Here is a 25,902-nt window from a genome sequence, read left to right as displayed (position 1 = left end):
GCATCTGGATTACTAGTTCAATGACATCATCTCCCCAAAATGGAACTTGGGGAGTGAAGGTCATCTCAGAGTACAACAGGATCTTGATCAGATGGCAAATGGCAAATGGAGCTTAATTTAGATAAATGAGAGGTGTTGCATTTGGTAAGGCAAATCAGGCCAGGTCTTATACCCTTAATGGCATTGTCCTGGGGAACATTTGCCAAGGTAAGTAGAGTATAGGCTTTGGGAGGTCATGTTGCAGCTGTACAGGATATTGGTTTGGCCACTTTTGGAATAGTACGTGCAATTCTGCTCTCCCTGATACAGGAACAATGTTGTTAAATTTGAAAGGGGGCAGAAAAGGATGTTGCTTGGGTTAGAAGGTTTGTGCTATAGGGAGAGACTGAAAATGCTGGGGTTATTTTCCCTGGAACATCAGAGGGTGAGGGTCGACCTTCCAACAACGAGTGTTGATACGGTGAATAGTCAAGGTCTTTTTCCCAGGGTAGGGGAGTCCAAGACTAGAGGACATAGGTATAAGGTGAGAAAGCAAATATATAAAAGGGACCTCAGGGGCAACCTTTTCACACAGAGAGTGGTGCATGTACGGAATGAACTGCCAGAAGAAGTGGTGGAGGCTGGTACAATTACAACATTTAAAAGGCATCTGGATAGGTATATGAATAAGAAGGGTATAGAAAAATACAAGCCAAACACTGGCAAATGGGACGAGATTATAATTTAGGATATCTGGTCAGCATGAACGAGTTAGGACTGAAAGGTCTGATTCCATGTAGAACTCTATAATTCCATAATTTGGCCAGGATCCTGTGGTCAGCAACCGTGACAAAACTCTAGTGTTCTCTGGCACGGACTTCACCTTTCATGATGTTTGTTTCATTCTTGCATTAGCTCTATGGGGTCTCTGACATTCTGCATTAGTGGTGTCATCAAGCAGGCAAAGCAGCTAATCACTCTACCAGACAAGGAAGCAAAAATAACATTCAGGGTTTCCACACACATAGAATCACAAAATCCTTACAGTGTGGAAACAGGCCAATTGGCCAAACAGGTCCACACTGACCCTCTGAAGAGCAATCCATCCAGACACATTCCCCTACCCTACTACTCTACATTTCCCCTGACTAACCCACCGAGCCTGCATATCCCTGAACACCATGGGCAATTTGGCACAGCCAATTCGCCTAACCTATTCATAATTTTAGAGTGAACAAGACAGCTCTTAAGGGCATACAATGACTTAATACAGAAACAGAAATATCATCTGGATTTCTATATTAAACTGCACATGTGAAGGCACTGATGTCAGTTTAAAGCATACCAAAGGCAAATGCTGACTGCTACCTCATCATAACCACAAAGTGGAGGTCATTATAAGAAGGTTGCCTCTGTTCAGGACCACAACCACCCTTCGCTTGCCTTTTCTTTCCACTGCAAAAAGTAGCTTCACAATCATGTGGCAACATGGAACCTTGAAAATCTCTTGACAGTAGAAAGAAGTACTCAGATGTTTGTTAGTATTCTTGCTTCTCACAGTGGAACAAACTTGTAGAGATAATAAAAGAACATTGCAATAATGAAGATAATTACACTGCAGTTGTACATTTTAACCAACCAGCTTTGATCAATTTGCAAACGAGTGTAACAGGGACATCTGATGGCAGGCCACCACTGTGCAGGATATTCCCCATTTTGTGCTGAATTTCGACAAATTTCAAACAATTTTAGCTCTCACCATGGAGTCAACTCACCTTGTAAGCAGCTAACTCTGTCCTACTGGAATCATATTAGCCAAAAAACAAAAATACCTCTGCAGATACATTACTGAGCAGGGTGAAGTTATGGTTAATCCAAGATCTGGGTGATAAGGTCACATCTTTGCAGATTATATGCCTTTAAGTTCCAAGTTTAGGAATTCTACTTAAGTGTAAACTGCACAGCTTTTATTGAAATGTACAACATAAAATGTGCACACTAACTTATACATCAGATGGTACCACATTTTGTGAACTTCATGCTCAGACAATGGAATTAAATCATCTACTTCATTGATTTGAATCTCTGTGGTCATAAGACAGCCACAAATAAAGACTAATTAAAATCTGGAGTGTTGCTTTCAGGAATCTCAGAGGTATAGAGATGATCTAATGCTCTTGAGTTTAATTATCAGTTGTTATTACTGCTCATCAAGTGCTGCATCAGAGATCAGTTTACAGGTTCTTGGTAAGCAAAGATAGCACTTTGCAGCACAACTTCACTTGTCATTTTGAGCACGTCATATTAAGAATCACAGTTTCCTTCACAATCCATCTCCAAACATATATCAGTCCATCTATCACTCCAACAGCCCAATGAACCAATCTCTAGTGAACTAAGGAGTGACTGAATGGCACAGTCAAAGGTGAGGCATGGCTAACATCAATGTTATACATCACAAATTCTGAAGACAGAAGATTGACTAGTGTGTACCAATCAAAGAGACTGATAATGAATTTGTACAACTGCAGAGTTCTAGATTAATTAGTTGGTGTTTAGCATTTTCTATATTTCAGGACTGTGTGCAAAACATTCTTTGAAGATGCTGGGTTAATTTACAGGGACTTGCAGCTTTGTTGTGTTCCAGAAATTTCTGTGAATCACTTGTATACTCTGACATTGGCGTCAAATGTACCGCATACAAATCTCAATAATAAATTGCAATGCTGTAATTCATAACCAATCCTTCACAATCTAAAATGAATGGTGGATAATGATAAACTATAAAAGGATATAAGCAAATTACTGTGGATGCTGGAATCTGAAACCAAAAGAGAAAATGCTGGAAAATCTCAGCAGGTCTGGCAGCATCTGTAAGGAGAGAAAAGAGCTCACGTTTCAAGACTAACTGACCATTTGACAAAGGGTCAGTTAGACTCGAAACATCAGCTCTTTTCTCTCCTTACAGATGCTGCCAGACCTGCTGAGATTTTCCAGCATTTTCTCTTTTGGTTATAAAAGGATATAGACAGGCTGGTGGAATGAGTGAAAAAATGGAAGATTTTACAGAAATTTAATGCAGAGAAGTGTGAAGTAGGAAGAACGAGAAGTGCTAAAGTAGAATTCAAAAGTGGTTGCATGATAAGGGATCAGGAAATATATGTTTTACATTTCTGAAGATGAAAAGGCAGATTGAGAAAGTGTTTAACAAAGCAGATAGTATCCTGAGCCTTTTTTAAAATAGAGCACAAAAGCAAGACATTTACACCAAATAAGTGTAAATACTATTTCGGCCACAACTGAAATACTGTGCCCATTCTGGGCAGCCAACTTTAAGAAAGATTAGAGAGGATGCAGGAAATATTCATGAGAATGGTTCAAGGGGTAGGAAATTGCCATTACAGGAATAGATTTGACATGCTGGGGCTGTTCTCCTGGGAGAATAGAGGTTTAAGAGGGGATCTGATAGCAGTGCTTGAAATTAGGAATAGCCTGGCCAAATTAGATAGGATGAAACCATTCTCATTGGCTGATGGATGGAGAACGAGAAGACACTGATTTAAGGTGACCGACCAAAGAAGCAATGCCAACTGAGAAAAACGTCCTAAGCATAATTTAGATTCTCAATACAATACTAAGATATAAGTTAATGGTTTATCATAATAAATGATGTTGGCATTACAAAGGCCAGTGCCAAGTGAAGAATCTAGTCACACCTATAGAAATAGAAAGATTTACAACACTGGCTGATGGTTACTTCAAACTGAATTTTCATTCGAGGTTTGTACATAAAAAACATGATGACTGAAATTCAGATAACTCAAAATTCTAGCGCTGACAAAGCTGTCAGTCATTACTGCACAGAAAGGAAATTCAATAGAAGAATGCCTGTGATATGCCTGAATCCATCGGGGGCGATAGCCAAACCCATGCTTGCTTGTTATATGACTGTGCCAACCAGAGAGCAGTTATGTCACACTGAAGTATAAAATCACAGGCAGACCTGTAGCAATGGCTGCAAAAACAGCTGGCACAAGTCCTGAATGAGTATACACCAAGAAGCATCTTTAAGTTGGATGAAACGGGACTCTTATACCATTTTTACCAAATTGCTCGTGTTTACAGATGAACCACATAATAGTGGAAAGTGAAGCATGGAATGCACCAAAATGCTGCTGATTCTTATGATAAAACAATTCAAGAAAGTGTGTTGATTTGCAAATGTCAAGACATTAACCACACAATGCAAGGCTAACAAAACCACCTGAAGGCCTGGATCAGGCAAGTGGAATATATGTATCATTGGAAGCAATGGAAGAAAAGGAAGATTATCACCTTGACGAGCCTGAAGAGTCTGCTAAAAGCCTGACCGCACATTAACCATTTTCCCCAGCTGAAGCTGCTAAGGCTGTAGAGGTGCTCTCAGATTTCATGATGCAGCACAAAAACATGTTTGACTGCATTGCCAACATGGTAGACTCGTAAGACAGCAAGGAGAAAGTGAGGACTGCAGATGCTGGAGATCAGAGCTGAAAATGTGTTGCTGGAAAAGCGCAGCAGGTCAGGCAGCATCCAAGGAGCAGGAGAATCGATATTTCGGGCATGATCCCTTCCTGGCGCAGTTGTGGTGTCCCTACCTCTGGGCCAGAAGGTCAAGGCCCAATTGCTATGTAGTTGCATTATATCATGCCACATTAATTAAAAAGCATACATTTTTGTAAAATTGCAAACTCTCCAAAAGTTGTATAAATAGTAGATTGATACACTGGTTAGTGAGTTGGGATGTGCATGGTTGCAATATGTATTGCAATTAAAAGTCTTTTAAACAGCATAAAAATTGGCTAGTTCTATATTTGGTTGCCTAAAGGTAAAAGTTAGAAACTAAGGAGAAAATTTTCAATCTTAAAATTAAAATTCTAGAGGCCACTGTTGGGTATGGCCAATAGGAAGTTTAGAGGGGGCCATATGATTATCCCCAATGTCCTCAAATCTTGAAAAAGCAAAGAAGATTTGGTCTTGGGGTTGTCACATTCCAAAAGTTAAAGGCATTTTTCGAGATGAATGGAATGGAAAGTTTGGATTCTCTATTAGAACAGTTGGATGAAAATTGCATAAAGATTATCTATGAAACGCAGATGAATCATAGTCAGAATTAGATAGCTTTCACTAAGTAGGACATTCCACTGTAAAATATATCATGGACTTAGCCGACAATATAACAGAATGACATAATTCAAATTTAGGGATGTCTGTATTGATACTAGTACCTAAATCACTGAATTGTGTTAACATGTCACATGGTGGACAGGCACCGGGTCCAAACTGGTGTTTGGTTCTTAGGGAAGAGAACTATTCTTCAGACCTGAGGAAAATCCATTTCTTTCAACCTTCATGGAATAAATGAGACATTTGGTTGTGACGCAAAGAAAAGACAATTCAATGGTGATCAGGTTTTAAACTAGCCCAGTACTGAATGAAGACAGCACTATAACCAGAGGAATAAAGACATGGAGGGAACAAAATCGGATTAAATCTGATTTAAACAGATCTGGCTATTACCAGCAGAAGACAAAATTTGGAAAAATAATGCAAAATTAATCCCAGGAAACACAAGGAACAGTTGATAGGTGCTTCAGGTGTGACTTGAACAAGTATCATCAATTTTTCTTTATTCTTGCATGAAATGGGGATGTTGCTGACATTGGTTGCCCATCCCTAATTGTCCTTTAAGTGATTGGTTCTCGAGGCCATTTCAGAGAGCAGTTAAGAGTGCTGCGTTTTTAGCTCTTTGACGAGTGTGCTAGCTGTGGACTCCTTGTAACTATGCAGCACCAGTTCGTACTTGGTGCTTCAGCACCACATCGGACAGATTAGTTAAAAAGTTACTTTGATTTACAAAGTAGCAAGAGACAAGATTAAGAAACATGAAAGTGCTACTTGCTTTGTGTTGCATGATGACAACACATTGGCTTCACTAAACAGAGTTGTAATTCCATCTGAAATAGCTGGAGTAAGGTGTTTTATAAGTGCTAGTGCAGTCTCTATGGGGATACACAAATAGTGAGTAAATCTTCCATGAGAAAGGTATAAATGAAACCTGATGCGGAACACGACAACAAAATTATTTTTGAGAAGTCAGTTAATAAGCAGTTTAATAAGCAATCCTGTTAAGAAAACCTGATGTTGCCATGAATCTACAGATGTAAGATAAAGAAAGAAATATTTTCAATTTACATTTTATAGACCTAATAACAAGATTTAATCTTTTTCCAAAATACAAATTAAAACAGTTGTTTTTACACAATCATGGAGAAAGGGTATTGACCAGAGACACCAGCAAAGTTTCTGATTGATAATGACAAGTCCACAGACATCTGTGATAATGAAGACTATGGTCATGAATACGCTACCTTTTAGCGAGAGATTTGTAACTTGAATCATACTATATTGAAATTCTGGATAAAATGTTAACTGACCAACCAGGTTACAAATTGATATGGATGGATCATTAAAAAAAAATCACTCCAGATGATTGGAAGATATAGCCCTTACCAATTAGACAATGGGCAAAATCCCAAATTCCCTTCTATTCTGTGTCATACTGGCCCTGCTTGAAAAGGTATGTCACTTAAGTTTCCTTTTCTCTGTAGATCTGAGTAATTTACATGCGGGAAGTTGGCTTTCACAAAGTTGGGATCTTGAAAAAATGTAGAATGCACTGAGGCATTGAATAAGACCATCAAAAACTGAGAGCAGTTTAGGAGATTTAATATGCCATAAAAGAGAGGATATAAGGAATGGAAAGGTAAACTAATAGGTCATGATGGTAAGATAGTACTTATCAAACATGGTAATCAAACTATCAAGATTCATGCCTTATAATTAATTGGAATTACTAAATCTCCATCTCTGATCAACTGATGAAATAAACTGGGCACCTTGTGCTGTGCTCAAAGATTAGGTTCCTAAGAACAAACAGCAGTAGATCAAGGGCTGTATAATGGTAATGTGAATAATTATGACCCACAGACAGAGCTATCACATTCACAGACTGGGTCCTTGGGTGAAACATATTCCAGTGGGATCTAGTTAAAAGAGGAAATGTTTACTGATAAGTTTAAATATTGGTTCATTTGTTGATGTTGAGGAAGCCATTGCAAGTATGATGAGTGCAAAAATGACACATATCAGAAAATAATATACCAAAGTAAAGAGCTTTAGATGATGCAGGAAGCTGCAGGTGTCCTGGCGTATATGGATGCTGCAGCTTTAAGAGATTAGAAAGCGAAATAAATATCACAGAACATACTGAAATGGGACTAAAAGCACAGGTCCTCTGAAGTATAGGTGGTGGCCAAGAAACAAAAAAAAAGGCAAAACTAAGGGTTAAAAGAGAATTTGGAGTTTATTCTTAAGCTTTGTTTCAGAGGTGAATTTGTAGTACTGTAAACATTCTTGTGCAGGGACTTAGGTGTTTCGCAGAGCAACTGGATATCAGGATGGACTCTTCTCACAGTTGGAAAAGTAATCTTAAGAATTGTTATAGCTTTTTGCCACATATTTATGGGAATTTAAGCTGATTGACATGGAAGCTGCATTATTGCACTCGATACATTTCAGGGAGAATTATTTTTTTAAGAACTATCTAAAGAGACAACATATGCAGTAGGAAAACTGTGTAAGCTAGACAGATGTCCATTGCCTGAATGCTGCTTTCAGGGCATGCTATTTTTTTTGACAAGATCTGTTTTGTGGGAAACAGATTGTGCTCAATTAAAGGCAGATTCTGCAATTCTTCATTTGTACCATAAAAAGTTGCAGACATCTTCATGATACATGTTGATTATTTATTGGGTGGCACTGTGGTATTTCAGTTGTGTTATTAATATGATTAGAGTTGAATTTCAAACTGGGAGTAGACTTGTGGGGCTTAAAATTATATTGATTTAGTTATCAAGAGGAGGAGACTGGAATAACTTCAAATCAACAGTTCTATTTAGATGAAGAGAGTGAAGGCATGGTAGCTAAGCTTATAGATGGCATAAAGATATAGCAAAGTATGTTGTGAAGAGGTTGCAGATGGATGTAGGGAAGTTGAGTGAGTGGGCAAAAATTTGCCAGATGGAATATGTGGGAAAATGGGAAGTTATTCATTTTGGAAGAAGGAATAAAAAAAGCAGAGCATTTTTTATAAAACTAAAAACATCCTAAAACCATTCTAAAACTGAGGTGCAGAGGAATTTTGTGTTTGAGTCACAAAATGTTGATATGCAGGTACAGCAAGTACAAAAAAAGTTAATGCAATGCTATCTTTTATTATGAGACGAATTGAACATATAAGTAAGGATATTATACCTCAGTTACAGAGGATATTGGTGAAATAACATTTGCATGCAGTTTTGGCCTCCTTATTTAACAATATAAATGTGTTGGAAGCAGCTCAGAGAAGGTTTACCAGATTGATACCTGGAATGAGTAGATTATCTTATGAAGAAAGGTTGGACTGACGAGGCTTGTTTCCATTACAGATTAGAAGACTGAGGGATGGATTGAATGGTCTTAACAGGTGGGTATGGAAAGGACATTTCCTCTTTGGATCAGTTCAGATCTAAAGGGAACTGTTTAAAAATGAGGGATGATGCTTCTAAATCAGGAATAATGAAAACGTTTTTCACTCATACAGTATGCAACTTTGAAACTGTGCCCCAGAAAGTGGTGGAGGCTCTGGCTACTGAATACTTTTAAAGCAGAGTTTTATTGATCCCCTCACCTAAAAAGAGTCAAAGGCGTATCGTGGTAGATGGGAACATGGAGTTCAAAGCATACACATAGATCTGCATGACTATATTATTACTACCCTCATGCTTTCCCCAGTCAATGTCACTGGATCTTAATTCAGAAACTCAGGTTGATACTTTATGGATATGGATTTGAATCATACCATGGCAGATGGTGAAATCTGAATTCAATCTTTAAAAATCTGAAATTAGAAGCTGGCATAGTGTTAACCATGAAACCATTCTTAGTGGTTGTAACAATCCATCTGGTTCAATGATCTCCTTTAGGGAAGGAAAACTGTTGTTGCGTCTTGGCAAACCCACAGCAATATGGCTGACTCTCAAATGGTCTCCAGTAGCAAGCAGTTCAAGGAAACTAGGAATGGGCAACAAACTTTGCATCAAATGCAATGCCTACATCCAAGAAAGATTTTTCTTAAATGGCCAGAGTGAGCCCGACAGGCCAAGTGGCCAATTTCAGCTCCAAATATGAGTGTTCATATGAGTCTTGCTCCTACCTTTAACTGAAAATTCTTCAATAGATGATAAACACTTTTTTAAAAACCTGCACATATACTTGGTTTGGTTGTCCAACCAGAATTGGTTGTTCCCTTCACCTTGATATTATTATTAAATCTGATCATTTTGCAAATTATTATTATATGAAAGACTTGAATTTAGCAAACAATATTTGCAATCTCAGGATATCCCAAATGGTTTAAAATCAATAGAATACTTTACAAGCATCATAGGTGGAGTCACTGCCGTCTTGGAAGAAACATGACAGGCAACTTACAGACTATTAAGACCTCAAACAGCTGTGTGATAACGACCAAATTGGTTGCTTTTGTAACACTGGTTGGGGTGTTTGTGGTACAGTGGTAGTGCCCCTACCTCTGAACCAGAAGGCCCAAGTTCAAGTCCCACCTGCTCCACAGGTGTGTAATAATATCTCTGAATGGGCTGAACACTGGTTGAAGATTACATGATGGAGAAATCCCATATTCTTCTTTGAAAAAGTGTCACTGGATCTGAAAAGGCAGACAACACTTCTTGGTATGAACATCTTTTTCGAAAGACAGCACAAATGAGAAACGTCATACTCCCAACTATACCCGGCTATCTCATTTAGCATGATTCTCATACTTTGTTCCGTTAACGACGATCTGTTACTCTACTCCTTTCCACCTATTTCTCATACATTCTCAGTTTAGACATAAATCTGTCCCATGTTTTAACTATTATTTCCTGAATCCAAGTGTCTGGGAAACACAATATTTTGTGAACTAATTAATACTCAATGATAACCAGGGTATAACATTGTAAACTCTGTGCTCTAATAAGATCAGTGTATCACAAAATATATGACCCTGCTACTGCACTCCTGCTGTACCCGGTTTATTGTCAAATCAAAACAAATAAACCTGTTTTCTCAATTCACACTATTGTTAGATCAACGGCTGGTCATTCCAACAGCAGACTCACATGCTGGATATTAATCATCTGCCGGAAGATATTGGTGCCTGTCGTTCAGAAGCAGATAAGATAAGATACTAATTTCAAGTCAAGTACAATCGAAATCACATGAACTTGGTGCTCACAAAGGAGTCGATAAGGGTTTAATGGACTTGAATTAAAGGACCTCCTCATTCTCTCCAGGCTAATTGTGATTATTTATCTCTTTTTTCAATTTATTCATTTTTGTGGAATTTGGGTGTCACTACCTGGTCAGTACTTACTGCCTGCACCTAGTTGCCCTTGAGAAGGTGGTGGTGAGCTGCCTTTGTGAACCACTGCAGTCCACCTGAGGGAAGGAATTCCAGGATTTTGACCCAGTGACAGTGAAGAAACACGGATACATTTCCAAGTCCAAATGGTGAGTGACTTGGAAGGGAACTTCAATCTGATGCCCTTGTCTTTCTAGATGGAAGTAGTTGTGGGTTTGGAAGGTGCTGAGGATCTTTGGTGAATTTCTGCAGTATATCTTGTAGACAGAACACACTGCTGCAAGTGAGAATTGGTGGTGGAAGGCATGGATGCTAGTAAATGCAGTGCTTTGTCCTGGATGGTGTCAAGCTTCGAGTGTTGTTGGGGCTGCTTTCATCCAGGCAAGTGGAGAGTATACCATCACACTCCTGATTTGGGTCCTGTAGATGGTGGACAGGCTTTCAGGAGTCAGGACGTAAGTTACTTGTCTCAGTGTTCCTAGCCTCCGATCTGTTCTTGTAGCCATTGCATTTATGTGGTGAGTCCGTTGAGTTTCTGATCAATGATAAATCCCAAGATGATGATTGTGGGGGATTCAGTGAATAGTAACACCATTGAATGTCATGGGGTGGTGGTTAGATTGTTTTTAAATGGTGACGGTCATTTGTGTGGCATGAATGTTACTTGCCACTTGTCATCCCAAGTCTGGATATTGTCTAGATCTTGTTGCATTTGGACACAGACTGCTTCAATGTCTGAGGAATTGGGAACATTGTGAAATCTTTGGTGAAATCCCCCACTTCTGATCTTATGATGGAGGGGAGACCATTGATGAAACAGCTTAAGATGGTTGGACCGAGGACACTACTCTGAGGAACTCCTGCAGAAATGTCGTGGAGCCGAGATGACTGATCTCCAACAACCACAACCATCTTCCTACATGTCAGGTATGATTCTAACTGCTGGAGACTTTGCCCCGATACCTACTGATTCCAGTTTTGCTTGGCCTCCTTGATGCCACACTTGGTCAAATGCAGCTTGATGTCAAGGGCTGTCACTCTCACCTCACCTCTGCAATTCAGTTTTTTTCTCCGTGTTTGAACCAAGGCTGTAATGAGGTCAGGAGCTGAGTGGTCCTGGCGGAACCTAAATTGGATATCACTGAGCAGGTGCTGCTTGATAGCACTGTTGATGACACCTTCCAACATTTTACTGATGATCGGGAGTAGTCTGATGGGCCAATAATTGGCCAGGTTGGATTTCTCCTGCTTTTTATGTACAAAACATACTTAGGAAATTTTCCACATTGTTGGGTAAATGCCAGTTTTATAACTCTACTCAAACAACTTGGCTAAGGGAGTGACAAGTTCTGGTGCACAAGTCTCCAGGACTGTTGTTGGAATGTTGTCAGGGCCCATAGCCTTTACAGTATCCAGTGCCTCAAACCATTTCTTGATATCATGTGGAACGAATCAAATTGGCTGAAGACTGGTAGCTGTAATGCTGGGTACCACTAGAGGAGGCCGAGGTGGATCATTCACTTAGCACTTCTGGGTGAAGGTTGCTGCGAATGCTTGCTAAGCATGTTATTTATCACTCATCCCAAGACCAAGCACTGTTCAGATCTTGTTGCATGTAGTTAAAAATCACACAACACCAGGTTATAGTTCAGCAGGTTTAATTGGAAGCACACTAGCTTTTGGAGCGCCGCTCCTTCATCAGGCCACCTGATGAAGGAGCGGCGCTCCGAAAGCTAGTGTGCTTCCAATTAAACCTATTGGACTATAACCTGGTGTTGTGTGATTTTTAACTTTGTACACCCCAGTCCAACACTGGCATCTCGAAATCATTGTTGCATGTAGTTATGAATGCCTTCAATTTCTGAAAATATCACTTTGGGTCTTAACATTGTGCGAAAGGTCTTTGATGACAAAGGTGACCATTATTGGGCCTAGGGAACCATTCTAAGAAAATGACTGCCTGGTGGCTGAGATAACTGAATTCCAAAGACCACAACTAATATCCTTTGCAGAGTGCCTGCGTCCAGGTGCTTTGCGTCTGATATCCATTACTTCAATTTTGCTATGGCTTCTTGACCAGAATAGTTGCTATACAGCAAAGATATTTAAATGGCATTTCTGACTGAATAGTTTTTGCTTAATGAGGATTTTTCTGTCATTTCACTAAAATTGAGCTCCACCTCTATAGAAAGCATTGTCTTGAGCCAGGCAGGACTGCAAATTTGTTTCAGTTTACAAACACAATTAACTCAAGTGTTTTAACACCAAAATCATAAAGGCAGGGATCTGATACATTTTTTAAAGTTATTCTTGTTCAAGTACTAAAGATTAAACCCAGAACATAACAGCATTGCATGAAATTTTGGATAAAGTATGAACTCAAAACACCATTCAGCACCTTACCACATAGCTCATGTATAACCAAAGTATACATAGTATTATTCCTTTCTAATGATGAGTTTTCAAATCTTAAATCTAGTTTTTACTATTGAAAAAAGCTTTGCTGCTCTGATCCTACGCTCACACCAAAATGTCTGCAGAGAATCAAACTTCTAAATCAGTCACCAAATTTGAAGAAAATATGCATGAAAATAGCCCAAAAAACAATTTTCTCAGAAGTAAGGTGAACACTTCATTACAAGAGTAACACTGAGATCGGTTCCATTTCCTTAATTCAGGTGTTTTGCTTCGAGCTATATAGAATAGGCATCTTAACAGCTTTCATTTAATTTCCATAATTTGGAATAAATCATTTCAAGAGATCAAGATTCAAGAACAGAGGGGAGAAACTATTAGCTACACAGATGTATACAGATAACTCCAATGTTATGCAGGCGCTGGAGAGATTTTTCTCGGTCTGGTTGGGCTAATTGACTGTACATATGTTTATCACACTGCAGATTGCTGACACTTTTTACATAATAAATGCGCTGGGAAATGTCAACTCTCCCAAACATTAGCAGCAGGGTTTTGAAAATCATCGATTATGGATCCCCATTGTGTTCATCAAACACTCTTCCTGAAAATGTCTGCGACCTTCTCTCTCTATTTGTCCTTCTTCTCTTTGTGGTTAGCTCAGACTTGCTATTTCTAACTTCTTGCCAATTTTTTTTCATATTTCTTTCATGAAAATGTATTTCCTTTTAATTAAATTAATGTGACCTTGCAGTATTCCTGTTCGTGCTGTTTTGGGAATCATTTTGAATGTTGGAAGTTTTGAAAATATTATGAACAAGGATCACTAACTCTGTTGAGAGAAATCAGAGTTAACGTCGTGGATCAAATGACCCTTCCTCAGAATTGAGATCCTGAGGAAGGATCACTCGACCCAAAACGTTTACTCTGATTTATCTCCACAGGTGCTGCCTGACCTGCTGAGTTTTTCCAACAATTTATATTTTTGTCTCTGATTTATAGCATCCGCAATTCTGTCGGTTTTTATTCAATATTAACTCTGTTTCCTCCTCACAAATATTGCCATAGCTGTTGAGTTTCCTCCAGCAATTTGCTTTCCTTTCAGATTTCCAACAACCCCATTTCTTTGGTTTTCTTGTTCAGAAAGTTGCTTTTTGCTGTGTCATTGTCACCTTATTGACAAGGTTTTGTACTGACAGAGCCAGTGGTAAAAGTGGATTTTCTTTCTTTGGAAAAGGCTCTTACATGCAGTGCTCGCCTCCAGAAGAAAAAATGTCATTTCTATGTCCATCTTGTCAAGACCATTCAAGAATGCTTCAATCAACTCTTCTTTTCTGCATTCCAATGGAAACAAACTCAGTCTGTTCAACATACCTTTAAAAAGACAACATACTCACACTCAACCACAGTAAGGCTCCCTTAAACTGTACTATCTATTTGCATTTCTCCAAACTAAAGAGACCAAAACCGCACACAGTATTCGATTTGCAGCCTCACTTGTACGACTGAAGCATAACATTCTGACTTTCATTTTCAACTCCTCTTATTAGGCTTATCTTATTAAGCTTCTTATTAGGCTTCTGAATTACATGTAGCACCTGAATACAACTTTTGTGATGAATGCACTAGAACAGCTCGATCACTCTGCAGCTTGGAATCCTGCAGACATGGTCAGTTTAGGTAATACTCAGCTTTGACATTCTTCCTGCCCAATATAAAAATCTTCATTTTTCCCACATTATACTCTTTCTGCTCAATCTGTCTCCACTCTCAACCTATTTGTAGCCATTTGCAAATTTCTTGTATGTCTTCTTCACAATATATTTTCCTATCTATCTTGGTTTCATCTGTGTATTGAACTACCACACCTTTGCTCCCCTCAGCTAAGCCATTGATTTGAATTCTAAGAAGTCAACGTCCCAGAACAGATTCCAGCGAGACTCCACTTGTCTCATCCTGCCAATTAGGCAAGGACCCAATTACGCATATTTTGTTTCTGCCAGTCAGTCAATCTTCTATTTGTGCTAATATCTGACCCTCTACACTGCCAGCTTTTATTTTTCACATTAACCTTTGATCAAATGCCTTCTAGATATCCAAGTACACTAACTAAACAGGTTCCTCGTTATCGACAATATGTTACTCTTGCAAAGAATTCCAATAGATTGTTTCTTAAAAGGGAAATCCTGTTGAACCAATGTTGAGTCTTCACATTTAAAAATCACACAACACCAGGTTATAGTCCAACAGGTTTAATTGGAAGCACACTAGCTTTCGAAGCGACGCTCCTTCATCAGGTAATAGTGGCGGGCTCAATCCTAACACAGAATTTATAGCAAAAATTTACAGTGCGATGTAACTGAAATTATACATTGAAAAACTGATTGTCTGTTAAGCCTTTCATCTGTTAGAATACAGTGATAGTTTCACTTCTTTCATGTGTAAATCACAAAACCTTTTTTATATATTAAAATGTTGCATTCTCGGTTTAGGTGTTAACAATGGTGATAGCTAGACAATATGTTGAAGGTGTTGGCCCCCTGTGTTCTCTGTCTATGACCTGATGTTTAGATTGATTCTAATCTAAAAAGTGAGATAACAGAGTTTTACATAAGTTCATGCAGTTTTTGAGCTCAGAGTTCTACATGAATGCATGCAGTTATTGAGCAAAGTACAATGTAACCCTGAAAATACAAATTCACCCCACAAAATATGTGTGCGCATGTGGGTCTTTGTCTGTGTGCGTGTCTGCCTGGGTTGGGGATTGTGAGTGTGAGAAAGTGTATGTGTGTGTGTGTGTAGTGAGTGCAGAGTGTCTTAAGTCTGTGAGGGGGTGCAAGTGAGATTGTGGGAGTGTGCGTGTCTGTAAGGGTGTGTGTGGGTGTCTGTGTGTCCGTGTGTATGTGTGTATAGGAGTGCGAGTGTGTGTGTGTACGAGTGTCTGTGTGGGTGTATAGTGCAATGGTGGTCACCTGTAATGCGACATGAACCCAAGGTCCCGGTTGAGGCCCTCCCTATGGGTACCGAACGGCACCTCCAAATCGAGTCTTCACATGTTTGTGTTAGTAACGGAAGATAATACAGGGCCATTAAAACTGCAAACCTATTTTAATTCTTATCCAGAACAGAGATAACATGCCAGTAAAGTAACAAACAAAGGGCAAGCATGTGGTGTCATAGAAAACATATGGCCCCTTCTTTGAATGAATCAAGTCTGAAGACCACAATGTGAAAACCAATATTGTAAAACATTCTCGTGAGTTTTCTCTAACACTAGCAGAGCAGAACCCTCCTTATCTCCTTCCACTTGCCAATTTTTGTTGTTGTTCCTAGTCTCAGATTTCATAGTTTTCCAACTACAAAGTACGCCTGGAGAAAATTTCTTTCAGCTTTCCAGTTATGTGTTTCAAAAATATTGGGAATGATTAGCAGTTCTTAGTTAACGTATTACCTTTTCATTGCATGATTGTGAGTTAAAATACAAATCCAAGAATTTGAATGCAGGTTGGTGAATCTGAACTCTGTGTCTTGAGAGGACAATGAGAAGTGCTAGCTAATTTCCATTTTCTCCCCTGTCTTCCTAACACCAGCTGAAACTTTTGGCACAGAGAATACAGTTCCATCTTGATGTTCCTTCCTGTGGTAGGAAAGAAACAGCAAACATTGGGTTCAAGATGGGGAAAGAAGAAAGGAAACACTGTAAAAGAGAACTACCTAGGTCTTCCTTGTCCTCAAAAAGTGAGAAATACCCAGTTTGTAAAGGTTTACTGACAAGTGCATACATCCAGTATATATTAACCTGTGGTTCTCTTCACAGATGTTGACTGACCAGCTGTGTATTTGCAGTACCTCTTACCTTCCAAACACTGTGTGCTTCTTGTCCAGATAGACACATGAGCGGAATGTAATGAAGCTGAGAAGACAAAAGGGTTAAAAGAAAAGAACTCTTCAACCACAGTCACCATTTTGTGAAAACACCTTGTTCAACTTTCTCAGTACTGCTTTAAGCTGAAAATTGATTGAAACTGTTAAAAAAATGAAAAATACTAACTGTTTGTGTGCACCAGGTAGGAACCAATTAAGTTTTAAAATTACAACCATAAAAATGTCTAGGTTTAGAAGATCCTAACAAGGAATATTTAACATTTTTAAGTCAGAAACTACATTTTCTGTAGTTAAAGTTGAATAGGCTTTACTTTTACTTTACTAAACAAACGTTTTCTGGCCATTACATATTGATACTTAAAGCGGCTTCCATTTATGGTGCTATAGGCTTCAAAACAAATCTGCTCTCCTATAGCGAATTATATTTGTGATTAGACAATTTGTGGCAGAGAAGACACCTCTGCATTTTGAATGAAGATGCTAAACATTTGGATCTGATCCTGCGAAACTTAATGACATTATAATGGCTTCCAATTTGGTTGTTTTGAGAGAGATGTGGAGCCCAACACTGAACTCACTTCTTTCATTACATTTCCTAATAATCCTATCCATTTAGTGAAACAAGCTTTATTGCTGTGTATTATTCTATGGTTATGTATCAAGGTTTCTAAAGATTTTATTTTGGGTGTGGGTAAAGGAATTGCCACGTGATAAATGAGAATCAGATTTCCTACAGCCTTACAATGTAGTTCCTTACTTAATCCTGTATACATAAAAGGTAGAACAGTTCTACTTAAACATAAAATTATGGTTTTGCACAATGCATGCCTAATCGATTAAGAAATAGTATCTGTATATTTTTGAGCTTTTAATGTTTTTCCAACAAAATACTTTGCAATGATCTTCTGACTTGAAGGACTGGAGTAAATAGAAGCCATTGGAAAATTACTTACAACTGCGACTTGTTGGTGTTGGGTCCCGAGTTGGCCATGCTGAGGATACCTCGCCCTGAATGCGAGAGGTTGTGTTTGAACTCATCCTTGAAAGGTTTTCCCCAGTATGACTCTCCACCTGAAGGAAGACAGGGAGAAACATATTGGTAGAAAGTTCTGATGCAAGTGCATAAATTTGAAACATGAATTCTGCTTCTCCCTCCAATGATGCTGCTGAGCTTTTCTAATATATTTAGTTTTTATTTCAATTTACAGCATCTTGCCTTTGATATCACCATGTTTATCATTGGGGCTTTCAATAACAAGCAGTTCACATTGTGCACAATGAGCATAAGAAATATCTTTGCTGACTTTGGGAATTATTGCAAGGGAAAGTGGAATGCTTCAGTCTCACAAGTCTATACTGATGCTCTCCCAAACATGGAAGTGGATAAGGAATGTCAGAAATGTTCTAAAGTGACATATATCATTGTTTCTTCCAAGTAATGATTATAATCAAGTTAAGAAGTCAAAGCATAAGAGTAACCACTAATTAGATGCTTAATGCGATGATGCACTTTTAAATGTACTGTTTTGTTTTCGAATACATGGCTGAAAAATACTAGCTTAATGGCTGTTGTAAGAACATCATCAATGTCACACTTGTAAATGCTTTCCATCGATGCCAAAGAGGTGGTGCCTACCAAAACCTTCTAATTCTAGTGGCTGCTGCAGTATTTAAATACTAGAAACTGTAATTTCACTCTTATACATTAGAATGATTCTGAGAATGAATTTTTCTGATAAATCATGGTGTCAGTTCACCAAATAAATGTTGGCAATTAGCCGGAAGACTGTCAGACTTGACAATCTGTCAGTTGTATTTCACTGCACACTGAGGCTATAATGGGGCCACATAATGTCAAATTTTGCCCATGAATGGTATTAATTCTGTCTAGATCTTTTGTACAATAATTTATAGAGATTAATTACTACAATTAGTCCATAACAATTCAAAAGTCAACAAAATTTTAGTCCATTACAAAACAAACATACACTAAGATAGATTCAGCCAGATGGCTCATTCAGGAAGTTAAGGATTGTATCAAATTAAAACAAATAGCTTATAGTATTGCAAAGTACAACACCAAGTCTGAGGATTGAGACTGTTTTAGAAACAATAGGTCCACCAAATGGGGGACAAAAAAAACAGGAGAGTAAACTAATCAGGATTATAAAAACAAATTTTAAGAGTGTTTGCAAGTGGATAAAAAGGAACAGAATAACTAAAGTAAATGTTAGTTCCTTAATAGAAGTGGAGATTGTAGAAATTATCAGTAGGGACATTATGTGGCATTGTTCACAGTAGAAGATACAATTTGCATACCAGAAATTGAACGCAACCTAAGAGGGGAAAAGAGTGACGAATTTGAGATAATTAATATGAATTGAAAAAAGTATTGGATAAACTTATGGAACTAAAATCTATTAAATCCCTGGGTCCTGCTGACACACATCCTAGAGCTCTTAAAAGAACAGTAGATACCTTCGCTGGTGTATTCCAAAATTTCTTAGATTCAGGAAAGGTCACTAGGTTGGAGGCGGACAAATGTAACACCTCTTTTCAGGAAAGAAGGGACAGAGAAAACCAGGGACTATAAGGAAATTAGATTGACATTAGTCATTGGTGAAATGCTGGCATCTATTATTAAAGAAGACTTATAAATGGACTGAGAAAAGCACAGAATAATTAGAACAGATCAACAGAAATCCTTTTTCAACAAACTTACTGGAAAGATTCAATGGCCTGTATTGTCTAATCCAGCTCTTATTTCATGTGCTCTTGTGGAATATGCTGCCTGACAGAATGCTGATGGCAGACCTATTGTGGGGCAAAGAGGGGACAGTGGGGCCGACTGAATTACTCTTGCAGAAGTCCAGAATTGACTCAATTAGTTGACTAGACTACTCCTGTGTTAGAATTGTTCTATGATTCTACTGGGTCAAGAGTGTGGTGCTGGAAAAGCACAGCAGGTCAGGCAGCATCTGAGGAGCAGGAAAGTTGATATTTTGGGCCTGAGCCCTTCATCAGGAATGCTTTAAAAAAACACCATGGCCCATTTATATCACCTTCTGTCATCCTGGTGGTTCCATGACATAAGGATAATTGAACTGTTGACAAATCATAGCAATTAATCTCCATCAATTAGTCTACAAAAAATCGATATGCAAGAAAATCTTCGAGGAGGAAAACATCTGAAAACATGATGAAAAGCATGCTTTCTCTCCCAAGGCTGCTACTTTAACTTATGGCAATTGTTTAGCTGAGAGGACTGAATGCAAAGTATCCCAAAGTACCTAAGTTTTTGCTAACAGGATACAGTGGTAATCTGTGGTGAGTGTGCAAAGTGTCTGCACAGGGCTATGTAGAAATTGAGTGAGTGCTCAAAAACATGGTAAATGAAATATAATGCATGGAAGTGTGAAATTATTCACTTTAGAACAAAAAGTATCAAAAACAGTTGAGACTGGGAAGAACCGGTACACAAACGTGTTTCTGTACACAAATCACAGAACATTAATATTTAGGCACAGCAGCTTGGACAGTAAGTTATATGGTGGTCTATATTATAAAGGGATCTGAGTTTTATTTGCTTGTTCAAGACAAGACATAAGTGAAGACATTTTACCACAATTTTACAGGCCGAATCTGTTTAATGGGTGACACAGTGGCTCAGTCGTTAGCACTGCTGCCTCACAGCACCAGGGACCCGGGTTCGATTCCAGCCTCGGACGACTGACTGTGTGGACTTTGCACATTCTCCCTGTGTCTGCGTGGGTTTCCCCCGGTTGTTCCGGTTTCCTCCCACAATCCAAAAATGTGCTGGTTAGGTGAATTGGCCGTGCTAACTTGCCCATGGTGTTCAGGTATGTGTAGGTTAGGTACGTTAGTCAGGGGTAAATGTAGAGTAATAGGGTATGAGAATGGGTCAGGGTGGGTTACTCTATCGAGGGTCAGTGTGGACTTGTCGGGCCAAATGGCCTGTTTCCACACTGATTCTATTCTATGAATCTATGAAATAATGTTTGATTTGGCATCCCTGTCACAGAAAGGATTATTTAGCTTTGTAAGGAATGCAATAATGTTTCCCTAGACTGATTCCTGTGATAAGGAAATTGTACTGTGAGGATCGGTTGAGTAGTCAAGGACTATATTCCATAGAACTTGGAAGAATGAGTGATGATCACATTGACCAGGTAAAATTCTCAAAGGCTTAATAGGATGGTTGCCAGAATGATGTTGCCTCTGGCTGGGGCATCTAGAATTAGGACACATTGTCTCAGAATAAGGGACCAGCCATTTAGGATTATGAAGAGATTTGATCACTAAAAATATTGTAAATCTTTGAAATTCTCTACCACTGAAGGCTGTCAATACCTATTCATTGAGCACATTCAAGATAAAGATCAATAATTTTTTTTGGTTTCTAATTGAATTGAAAACTGTGGAAATGATGTGAAATTGAAATTGATGATCATCCATGATCAGACTGAATGGTGCAGCAGGCTTGTAAGGCCTAAAAGCCTACTCCAGATTCAATTTCATGTGATCTCATGTTCATACTAACCTCACACCACATCTCAAAATACACAATTATTATATTGCAGAATGAGATTTTCTATAGGTTGCATTTGACTGAACCATCTTCTGAGTGTCAAAATAGTTTAGATATTGAAAAGTATCATCTTCCAGCATTAACAGATAGCAACATTGACATGACATTATCAAAACAAATAAAAAATCATTTAAGAAGAGGTCTTGAAAGAATTCTGGAGCAAGAGCACACATCTCCACTGGATTCTAAAACCATGCATCAGTGGGATCCTCTATGATATGAATTTCCAGCTCCAAAATGCCTGAGATGGGCATATTGCAAACTCAACAGTTTTCTAAGAACCAATAAATTCACTGGTAAGGCTCAGAGCAAGCTGTTGTGATTACCAGATTTGGTAAGACTAACAATACAATAGCACAAATTGTCCAGCAATTTACCTAAAAATTCCTGCATTTTCAACAGGGGTCTTGTAAATGTATCCTTAAAATTATGCTATTTTCCTAGATATGAAATTTGCCAAAGAAGTGCAGACAGATTAAACACTTGCAAGCTTGTAGCAATTAACAATGCAGTTAATTATAAAATAAATTAACAGCATATGTAACCCCATGAATTAATCCCATCACTGAAGAGTTAATAGGGTGCAAAACTGCTCATCATGAACATCTTCTCAGTTACCATTCTGATTGCGGTTTAAAGTAAACTTTGATGTTCATGGTTTGTAACTGCCTAGTACAGTATTTAAAACTCTGTTTGATAAATGTTGGTATACATTTAGAGAATACATTGTAGTTGCTGTCACTAAAGGTAGGTGTTCAGAGTTTGTGAGAAAGTAGGCATTGGTCTGTATATGAGCTGATGTGACTTTTACTTACGTTTATTAATAGTGTACTTTGCAGTTTACTAATAATAAATAGGACAATATTCTTTTCTATAACAATAGTGGCATGTGATAATAAGATACAAGTGTACAATAAAGAGGTTTATAAATCCCCAATTGGGTTGGTTGTGGTGAATATGAAAAGATACAAACATTTGGAGGGTGAATCTGCCCTACACTTTAGTTTCCTAATTTAAAACATGCCATTTTGAAAAGCAAATTATTTCAACAGTGAACAAAGGAATGATTAAAATGGATTAGCAAGCCAACCATGGTGAATGTAGATAATATGGAGGGCATGCAAAGATAAAGAGAAATTTTTAAAAATTAAATGCAGGGAAGTTAACATAACTGCAGGCCTGCAGTTCCATGCCAAAACCTCAGATCTAATCACAGGTTTCAAAGATAGTGGGAAATAACAGTAATATTCTGAAAATGAAATTTAGAGACCGCCAATCTGTTAGTAAATGTCATGGCTGTGCTATTTTGAATTATTCTAGTATGACTTTTGCAGGGACCTGGCTTTGTTTCAAGGATTCCAATTTGATAAGAATACTCAGGATAAACACCCATAAAGTGACCTCACAGCTAGACTAATAACAAGGGCAATGCTACTGAGTAGAATAGTCAGGTCTGACAAACATCAAACTGTCCATTACTTTTATAATCAAGCTGGTTTTAGCAACCGAAATCAGAAATAAGGAAAGGTAATGCTGATACTTCTGTCCTCGGGCTTCTGCACTCCTACTGACGCCCAATGCAAACTTTAGGAACAGCACCTCATCATTCAATTAGGAACTTTACAGCCTTCAAGGGTCGTCACCAAGTTCAGGTCATAAACTGTTGTGTCCACTTGGTTTGTTTTTCTCCTCCAATTACAATGTCATTTCTTCTCCTGTCCAATCTCCATTCCTTTTGACCCTGGGGGACTGCCATTTGGTCGACTGTCTTCTATCTTGTCAAAGACCTTGCTTTTGTCCTTATTCCAACCATCCCTTGCTCAAAGCCTATTGGATCTCTAACCTTTGCCAGACCTGATGAAAAGTCACAGAACTGAAATGTTAACTTTGTTTCCTTCTGTACAGACGTTTTGTCAAATAGAATCACAGACCGTTCGGTCCAATTCGTCCATGCCGACCAGGTATCCTAAAATAAATCTAGCCCCTTTTGCCAGCATTGGCTCATATCTTTCTAAATCTTTCCTAATTATATACCCATCCAGATGCCTTTGAAATGTTGTAATTGTACCAGCCTCCACCACTTCCTCTGTCAGCTCATTCTATATATACACCACCCTCTGCGTGAAAAAGTTGTCCCATAGGTGCCTTTGAAATCTTTCCCCTTTCACCTTAAACCTATGCCCTCCAGTTTTGGACTCCCACAAACCTGGGGAAGAAGGTATTGGCCATTCACCCTATCCATGCCCCTCATGATTTTATAAGCCTTTATACGTTCACACCTCAGCCTCTGATGCTCCAAGGAAAACAGACTCCACCAATTCAGCCTCTCCCTATAGCTCAAACCCTCCAACCATGGCAGCATGTTGTTAATCTTTTTTGAACACCTTCAAGTTTCACAACATCCTTTCTATAGCAGGGAGACGTCCGAAGCAGAATTGTAGTTTTCCAAAAGTGGCCTAACTGATGTCTTGTATAGCTGGAAAATGACCTCCCAACTCCAAATCTCCTGTACTCAATACTCTGACCAATAAAGGAAAGCATACCAAATGCCTTCTTCACTATCCTGTCTACCAGGGACTCCACTTTCAAGGAACTATGAACCTGCACTCCAAGGTCTCTTTGTTCAGCAACACTCCGCAGGACCATACCATTAAGTGTACAAGTCCTGCTCTGATTTGTCTTTCCAAAATACAGCACCTCACATTTATCTAAGTTAACCTCCATCTGCCACTCCTTAGCCCATCTGATCAAAGTTCCACTGTACTCTGAGGTAACCTTCTTCGTTGTCCACTACACTACCAATTTTGGTGTCATCTGTAAATTTACTAACCATACTCCGACATTCACACCCAAGTCACTTATATAAATGATGAAAAGTTAGAGACCCAGCACTGAGCCTTGTGGCACACTGCTGGTCATAAGCCTCCAGTCTGAAAAGCAACCCTCCACCATCACTCTGACTTCCACCTACAAGCCAGTTCTACATCCAAGTGGCTAGTTCTCCCTAATCTGCACATATTTTTCATGCATTGTCTGTTTTCACAATGCACACAGAGGTTTTGATCATACTTGCACCCATCTGAACATTGCCACATTAAAAAATACTTACACGATACCGAAACCCACTAAAATAGATATACATGCCTGAATAGAAGCAAACTTACCTAGATACATAGATTCATAGAGATGTACAGCACAGAGACAGGCCCTTTGGTCTAACCCATCCTTGACGACCAGATATCCCAACCCAACCTAGTCCCACCTGCCAGCACCTGGCCCATATCCCTCCAAACCTTTCCTATTCATATACCCATCCAAATGCCTCTTAAATGTTGCAATTGTACCAGCATCCTCTGGCAGCTCATTCCAGATATGTACCACTCTCAGTGTGGAAAAAGTTGCCCCTTAGGTCTCTTATATATCTTTCCCCTCTCACCCTAAACCTATGCCCTCTAGTTCTGAACTCCCCCACCCCACAGAAAAGACTTTGTCTATTTATCCTATCCATGCCCCTCATAAATTTATAAACCTCTGCAAGGTCACCCCTGAGCCTCCAACACTCCAGGGAAAACAGCCCCAGCTTGTTCAGCCTCTCCCTATAGCTCAAATCCTCCAATCCTGGCAACATGCTTGAAAACCTTTTCTGAACCCTTTCAAGTTTCACAACATCTTTCCGATAGGAAGGAGACCAGAACTGCACGCAGTATTCCAACAGTGGCCTAACCAATGTCCTGAATAGCCGCAACATGACCTCCCAACTCCTGTACTCAATGGTCTGACCAATAAAGGAAAGCATACCAAACACCTTCTTCACTATCCTATCTACCTGCGACTCCACTTTCAAGGAGCTATGAACCTGCACTTCAAGATCTCTTTGTTCAGCAACACTCCCGAGGACCTTACCATAAGTATATACGTCCTGCTAAGGTTTGCTTTCCCAAAATGAACCACCTCACATTTATCTGAATTAAACTCCATCTGCCGCTTCTCAGCCCATTGGCCCATCTGATCAAGATCCTGTTGTAATCTGAGGTAATCTTCTTTGCTGTCCACTACACCTCCAATTTTGGTGTGATCAGCAAACTTACTAACTATACCTCTTATGCTCACGTCCAAATCATTTATATAAATCACAAAAAGGAGTGGACCCAATGATCCTTATGGCACTCCACTGCTCACAGGCCTCCAGTCTGAAAAGCAACCCTCCACCACCACCCTCTGTCTTCTACCTTTGAGCCAGTTCTGTATCCAAATGCCTAGTTCTCCCTGTATCCCGTGAGATCTAACCTTGCTAACCAGTCTCCCATGGGGAACCCTGTCGAACACATTACTGAAGTTCATATAGATCACATCTACCGCTCTGCCCTCATCAATCCTCTTTGTTACTTCTTCAAAAAACTCAATCAAGTTTGTGAGACATGATTTCCCACGCACAAAGCCATGTTGACTATCCCGAATCAGTCCTTGCCTTTCCAAATACATGTACATCCTGTCCCTCAGGATTCCCTCC

General features: G+C 39.0%; 1 protein-coding gene across 2 annotated transcripts in view; it reads right to left on the bottom strand.

The window, feature by feature from the left end:
- ppil2 (peptidylprolyl isomerase (cyclophilin)-like 2) overlaps positions 1-25,902 on the bottom strand; it is a 363,209-nt gene that overhangs the window by 66,738 nt on the left and 270,569 nt on the right. Inside the window, exons 15-17 of one of the 2 annotated variants that reach the window (XM_043716077.1) lie at positions 17,737-17,854; positions 16,755-16,811; positions 16,186-16,535 (exon numbers count right to left, since the gene is read on the bottom strand). In XM_043716077.1, coding sequence (XP_043572012.1) covers positions 16,448-16,535; positions 16,755-16,811; positions 17,737-17,854 — 263 coding nt within the window. In that variant the 3' untranslated portion in view covers positions 16,186-16,447. Of the gene's footprint in view, positions 1-16,185; positions 16,536-16,754; positions 16,812-17,736; positions 17,855-25,902 lie in introns of those variants that run through there. The other variant, XM_043716075.1, reaches the window with a different exon arrangement.

Source organism: Chiloscyllium plagiosum, chromosome 25 (genome assembly GCF_004010195.1).
Source record: "Chiloscyllium plagiosum isolate BGI_BamShark_2017 chromosome 25, ASM401019v2, whole genome shotgun sequence".
NCBI lineage: Eukaryota > Metazoa > Chordata > Chondrichthyes > Orectolobiformes > Hemiscylliidae > Chiloscyllium > Chiloscyllium plagiosum.
Note: the sequence above shows the minus strand (reverse complement) of the source record. Positions and strands in the feature narration are given on the sequence as shown.